The sequence below is a fragment of the Bison bison genome, unplaced genomic scaffold, assembly GCF_000754665.1.
Source record: "Bison bison bison isolate TAMUID 2011002044 unplaced genomic scaffold, Bison_UMD1.0 scf7180017864162, whole genome shotgun sequence".
Classification (NCBI taxonomy): Eukaryota; Metazoa; Chordata; class Mammalia; order Artiodactyla; family Bovidae; genus Bison; species Bison bison.
The window spans coordinates 1,518,238-1,525,489 of record NW_011494734.1 but is presented as its reverse complement, the minus strand read 5'-3'; the positions used below and the strand labels follow the sequence as shown (position 1 = coordinate 1,525,489).

General features: G+C 35.5%; 1 protein-coding gene across 1 annotated transcript in view; it reads left to right on the top strand.

Annotated features, from left to right (window-relative positions):
* The window catches only part of SYPL1 (synaptophysin-like 1), a 28,234-nt gene that overhangs the window by 18,782 nt on the left and 2,200 nt on the right, over positions 1-7,252 (top strand). The window contains exons 2-5 of the mRNA XM_010841498.1: positions 654-775; positions 1,989-2,196; positions 3,104-3,113; positions 6,554-6,742. Of these exons, the coding sequence (XP_010839800.1) occupies positions 654-775; positions 1,989-2,196; positions 3,104-3,113; positions 6,554-6,615 (402 nt within the window). The 3' untranslated portion in view covers positions 6,616-6,742. The remainder of the gene's footprint in view (positions 1-653; positions 776-1,988; positions 2,197-3,103; positions 3,114-6,553; positions 6,743-7,252) is intronic.

Genomic DNA, 7,252 nt, shown 5'->3' with positions numbered 1-7,252 from the left:
GCTTAGGAAATGTGAACTCATGACTTGCTATTAAGAAATCATTGGGACTTCTGCCTGGTGGTCCAGTGGTTAAGAATCTGCCTTGTAATGTAGGGGCAAGGGTTCAATCCCTGGTCAGGGAACTAAGATCCCACACGTCACAGAGCAACTAAGCCAGCAGGCCACAACTACTGAAGCCCACATGCCACAAGAGAACCCGTTCACTGCAATGAAAGATTCCACATGATGTGACTAAGACCTGACGTAGCCAAATAACAAATGAAAGGAAAGAAAGGAAGTATTAGTTGTCATGGAGTGATAATGGTATCATGGTTTTGGGGTGGGATGAAGGGTCTGTTGTTTCAGAGACAAACCAAAGCAGTCATAGAAGAAATTATATAATATAAACAGTGTACATAGGAAGGTAACAGACACAATAAGGTCTACCTGTGTTCATAATTTAAGTTGGTGACTAGTGCATGAAACTGGGAGGTCAGAGAGGTTGCGGATACATTTTAAAATATTTTTCACCATCTTCATTTGTAAATAAGAATTCAAAGAATGTTAGTGAGCCAATTTTTAATAGCATTAATAGTCACTGTAATTAAGATTTTAATGAGCTATGTTTGGGTAGAGTAATGCTTCTTTCTTTTCTTTCTTTGGTCTTTATGTAGATTGCTTCTATCTTTGCTTTTGCTACCTGTGGAGGTTTTAAGGGCAAAACAGAAATTCAAGTGTCTTGTACTGCAGGTCCTGAGAATAAAACGATTACAGCTGCTTTTGGTTATCCATTCAGGTAAGTTTGTTCTTGTGGTTTAACACCTCTTTCCACTCATTAAGATTTCCCAACAACTTATCGATCTTGGGAGTTAGACATTTTTAATTTCATGCTCATTTGTAAGTAGTGATCATTGCTACTGAAAGTATGGTGTGTGGACCAGTGCCTATCTGCAGACTGTTTTCCTGAACTGTGATGAAATAAATACAGAAAATGACAGTAAGCATTCAGAAACTTCCATATGACATTGCCTTGACACTCTTATTCTGTCATCCCACAGTGGATTGGAAATTTCAAAACAAGACTGCTCTGTCACCTTAGTTTGAGAAGCCATGTTATAGAAACAAGCACAGCTTATGAAAAATCCAACTTTTTCATGTATTTGAAGTTACTAGTGTGTAATGTATAGCTTTAAGACATGTGTCTATATAAAGTGAAGAGTTCCTATGTTTCTTTCAGCAGCATAAAACTTTATTTTCTGAATATTTATGGCTATTTTGTTCTGTTTGACCTCAGGATTCATTAAATGTTTACTCCATCTGTCCTGTGTTTAAGTGAGGGTATGAATCTTTCTCCACTTACTGACTACTTAATTCTCTAGACTCAGTTTTTCTGTTCAGTGAATTTAAACCATTTAAGGTTGCTTTGATGATTAAATAAAATCTTACATTAAAAATATGTCAGATAGCAAGTGCTTGGTAATCAGTCTTTGCCTCTCCATCTCTTAGTCCTTCTCTTATAAAGTTCCTATATAAGGAACTGTTATAGCATCTTTAGTGATAAGTGCTTTTGTGATTTATGGATAGGGAAAGACTTTGTGGAGTTAGCCAATTAATGAGAGTTAAAATGTGAATCATTATAATTGACTGTCCTGGTGCTAGTCACACAGACTCTGCCTCCTAGAATGGAATACAATTTCTCAAATTGTAAACCATTTTGTAACAGTGCTGTTAATCTGCAAAGTGTTTGTTACAGGAAGATAGTATATGGGTGTGAAAGTGTTTAATTCAGTCTTTATTCAATCTATCATAAACCAAGTATAGGTGTAATATATGATTTATATACTTATGAAAATTTTAATTTACTTAAATATTTGAAATTTTCACTTTTTTTTAAAGGAAAGTGTTTTAATATATTTGGGGAGTATATTTTACTTAAATATTCTGCCTATGTGTTTCTGTTAGAAGAGTCCAAGTAGTTCATAAATTTGTTTGTCCCTTTTTTTTAATAGGTTGAATGAAGCATCATTTCAGGCACCTCAAGGTGGAAATGTCTGTGGTGTAGATTGGAAAAATTATGTCCTTATTGGAGATTACTCCTCTTCTGCGCAGTTCTATGTCACTTTTGCAGTCTTTGTCTTCCTGTACTGTATTGCTGCTCTTCTGCTGTATGTTGGTTACACGAACCTGTATCGTGATAGTCGAAAGCTTACCATGACTGTAAGTAATCACTTTCTTTTTATACAAAAATAATTTATGTAGGTATATATTATATTTGAGTTTAAATATGGATTTTCTTATACTGGGAAAAAAGACTCTTGGCATAAACCAGTTTCAACATGTCTTGACTTCTGCCACAAGTTTATGCTTGCTCTTGTCATGTTTAACCCAATTCTTGTAGCCTGTTTGCAACACTTCCTCTGTACTCCTTATACAGAGAGAGGTTTGTTTGTTTGTATCTAACTCTTTTAACCTGGCAAGAACTCGAATATATGACAAAGCATATTAGGTTGCAAATAGCAGGGAAATTAAGTAGAAATTAATGTGTTTGATTTGAAGAATTGCTAACAATGCTAGTAGTCTCATAACTGTTTTCCTGTTTCTTATCTTTTTTCTCTTTTCTCAGAGATACCCCCTTAATGCCCGACACCTGGTCTATGTTCTTAAATTCTTTAATTTAAAATCTGACCAAGGTAATTCTATAAAAATTATAGAATTTGGCATTAGTGGCATTCATGAGCTAATTCTGAATCTTTAAAATGGCAACAAAGGATTTGAATTTGAAATCCTAATACCTTCTTTGGCCTCAGGGTCTACTGAGCTAGAAATAAAAATAATTTCTGAGATTTAGTTAGTAGAATTCCCTTAGATTATTGGTGGCAAATCCAGAGATAAACTGTAGTTTTAAAGTGGACCTCTACTACCAAAGAATAACTACAAAGTCAGTATTGGTATTACTGATTTGAAGGGACAACAGAGATGTTTTCGTGATACTGGTCATTTATATCCTAAGAAAACAGTAACTATTCACATCTGCTTATTATTTGTGAAGTTACTTTAAAGGATAGGCCAAATTATTAAATAACAGGTTTTATTTATTTTTAATTTTTGCTGCCTGGACCATAAGAATGCAAATGGTAAGTAAGTAATAAAACAGTATTTTATCCATCATATTTATTCCATGTCATGTATCTGAGAAGAAATTCTCAAACCTGATATTTTCATAAAACATTTCTTGGTTGTTAAGTGACTTTCAAAGGGTAGACATCAGCCATTTTAATTTGCAGTACTTAACAGAAATTTCATGTTAGTAATCTGTAACTTCTGTGGACTTTTCAAGCCTTATTTATATTTTGTTAAAGTTCTTTATAAATTCTAAGTGAAGATGTTTCTTGCCATCTTGTCATTATCCCAACAAATTTTAAGTTAAATCTTATAAAAGCAATGAACCTTTTATTTCTCTTATTTTGTTCATTAAGCCTTAAAAATATGACAGTTTTTAAAGCAGCATTCAAATCTACTTTGGAGGAGGCTTTTTTTCTGCCTAATAAAACTATAAAACTGATCTAGTTGCATCATTCAGAAAAGTCAAAAATAATTTTCCACCTCAGAGTGATCATATAGAGAAATAATAATGGTCCTATAGAGACATAATCTAGAATTAGTTCTGTAAGTGGTTTTTTGTTGATACAGTGTATGATGGATACTTCTTATTTGTAAAAGTCCAGCCTCTAAATTAAATTTTGGATTTTACTTTAACCATATAAATATAAAAAAATTTTTTTTGTGATACCTAAATTTTTAACTATAGCCAAATGAATTTTTTTTTAAGTACCATTTGTTAATGACGATATGCTCTTTCATCAGTGTTCTCAATTCTTTGCTGAGCTGTCTCTAGGAAAATTTCAGTTATGACATTTTAAAATCAACTTTAGTTTTTAAGTAAATTCAGCATGTTTTTATGTTAAATAGCCAGAGCTTAAGGGTTCTAGGCTGTGTGGAAGATCAGAAATACCATAAAATGAAACCAAGCAAAGATAGGGTATCCCAAATCCTAAAGTTCTGTTATGAGTTATATCCTTCTTACTGGTAGCACTAGGGCTGCCACAGGCATGTTGTGCATTGCATAATTCCAGGTGGCATCATTCATGTAGAACTAGCTAGAGTCCTGAGTCACATGGACTGTCTTCAGAGGCCCGCATTTCTCCCACTTCCCCTCATCCTAAGATTACTTCATGCATCATTGTCAGAAAAGAACCTGCTTTTGAAATATAAAAATGTCATTCATAAGCCATTAATAGCTTGGACATAAAAAGCATAATCAGGAAAAAAATTGTATTTTTTTGATTAGGAATTTGGAAGGAAGAAACCTTAAAATTAAGATTTGACATCTATTGGTCAAAGTGATGAACTTTAGCCCAGAGAGAATTTAACATGTGATAATCTCATACTAATTATCAGCTCTTTCTAGCAAGTGCTTAGGAAACGTTTGCCACAGCACAAAATACAGCTGAGTACAGCAGCAAAAAGGGGAGTAATCCCACAGTGCAAAATACTTAATGTTTCTATTCTTTTCTCTTTGATATACATTTTTTAAAGAGGACCAGTAGCAGTGGAGAACTTAAATGCAAATACTGTGACACCATGCTTGTAAAATTAGTCATTGTTTCAGTTCTCTAATGCAAGGCATTGATTCAGTGCCAGCTTGACCAGGTAGACAAGCTATATATAGCAGTTTCTGTATCTCATATGTGATCACTGGTATTTATCTGACATAAATGACTAAAAGCTCATTGGCAAAAGTAATTTAAAACTAACCAGATTTATTAAAAAAAAAAAAAAAAATTCTGTGATAAGCTCCAAAACCCATTTCTGAGCTTGGAGAGATTTTTGCTACAGATAGTGAGAACTCATAGTCTTGAGCACACCTGAATGCTCAGATTACATCGTTCAGTTCAGTTCAGTCGCTCAGTCGTGTCCAACTCTTTGCAACCCCATGAATTGCAGCACGCCAGGCCTCCCTGTCCATCGCTAACTCCCGGAGTTCACCCAAACTCATGTCCATCGAGTCGGTGATGCCATCCAGCCATCTCAACCTCTGTTGTCCCCTTCTCCTTCTGCCTCCAATCCCTCCCAGCATCAGAGTCTTTTCCAATGAGTCAACTCTTTACATGAGGTAGCCAAAGTATTGGAGTTTCAGCTTTAGCATCAGTCCTTCCAATGAACACCCAGGACTGATCTCCTTTATCATGGACTGGTTGGATCTCTTTGCAGTCCAAGGGACTCTCAAGAGTCTTCTCCAACACCACAGTTCAAAAGCATCAATTCTTTGGTGTTCAGCTTTCTTCACAGTCCAACTCTCACATCCATACATGACCTCTGGAAAAACCATAGCCTTGACTAGACGGACCTTTGTTGGCAAAGTAATGTCTCTGCTTTTCAATATGCTATCTAGGTTGGTCATAACTTTCCTTTCAAGGAGTAAGAGTCTTTTAATTTCATAGCTGCAGTCACCATCTGCAGTGATTTTGGAGCCGAAAAAATAAATTCTGACACTATTTCCACTGTTTGCCCATCTATTTCCCATGAAGTGACAAATCTTACATTGTTCCACTTTTTTTGTTAATTCAAAGGAAGACCAAAGGAGATGGAAACTTATACTTTATACTATCCAAATACATACTTTAAAAAAGTGTTACTTAGATTTTTATAGCCAGTACTAGTCGACAGAGTTCTAGTTCCCCAGCAGATTAGATTAGGGAGAGTAAATTTTTTTCTTATTAGTTCAATAAGAAATTATCCAAAATATTAAAAATTCACTCCTATTCTTGACCTGTAATAAGTAGCAAACACTTTAGTAGAAAGCTGGTAGTGACAGGGTGTTTTGAGAGAGATTTTATTGTTGTTGTTCTTAATATAATGAGCATTCTTAAACTTTTGTAGTCACGTATTTAAAAAGAGACAAGTCATCCTGGATGTGTGCTTTTCACCATCTCACTATTCATATCATAGAGCATTAGATTTAACTAAAGTTAGAGGTTTGCCAGAACAATATGAGAAAGCAGGGGAGGATAAGGGAATTGAGAGTATATGTAAGAGATTATAATGAAGAACCTTAGAGTCTAAATAGAAGGAAATGGAGATCAGATTGTAGATCTCAGTGGGGTCAAAGGACTTTTAAGGTTGGGGTGCCAAAGAGAATGAGCTAGAAAGAGAGGTGATATTTGAGAGGGGTGATTAAAACAGAGATTATGGAGGTATACAGTTATTGGTGATAACAGAGTCTGATATATGATCCCAAGAGGGAGAGGGTTAGTTAGATAAGGTTATGATGACGGCTTTATTAAACTTTGATTTCTCCATGTAAAAATCTTAGACCCTTCAGAAGATGACTGGTGTAGCTCAGGCACTGGCCTGGCAATAGTAAACAGCAGTGTTTGCTATGTTGATTGTGGCCTTTTTTTATAAAGTATGTCATTTCTCAGGACTGAGAGTTCAACATGATTTCCTTGCTGGTGGATTTGAAATTTTGTATCTTTAAGTATTCATTATTAATTCACACCTATTTTTTCTTTAGGACTTTGTAATTACTATTGTTGTGACTTTTTTGTGGTTGGTGAGCACTTCAGCCTGGGCTAAAGCTCTTACAGACATTAAAGCAGCTACCGGTTCCAGTATTGTCCAGGAACTTAAGACTTGTAATGTTCAAGGAGTGATGTGCCAGTTTGTCTCTGTGACTAGTATGGGATCCCTAAACGTGTCTGTGGTGAGTATGCAGTGTTTATAAAATATTTTATTTCACTTACTAGAAAAACCTTACAGTGATTTAAGAAAACAATAGTTTTAATAAATCCCTGGATGAATATATTGATTTTATCTTTACCAAGCTTATCAGAATCCTAGTTGTCATATAGTCTTTATAACAGCAAAAAAAAGTTTGTGAAGAAAATTATTACTTGTAAACAAGGTTAGACAAGATCATGGTTACATCTTTATTAAGATTAACTAGGCAAGACTTTGACCCTAAAGGCGCTGCTGCTGGTGCTGCTGAGTCACTTCAGTCGTGTCCGACTCTGTGTGACCCCATAGACGGCAGCCCACCAGGCTCGCCTGTCCCTGGGATTCTCTAGGCAAAAACACTGGAGTGGGTTGCCATTTCCTTCTCCAATGCATGAAAGTGAAAAGTGAAAGTGAAGTCACTCAGTCGTGTCCGACTCTTAGCGACCCCATGGACTGCAGCCTACCAGGCTCCTCTGTCCATGGGATTTTCCAGGCA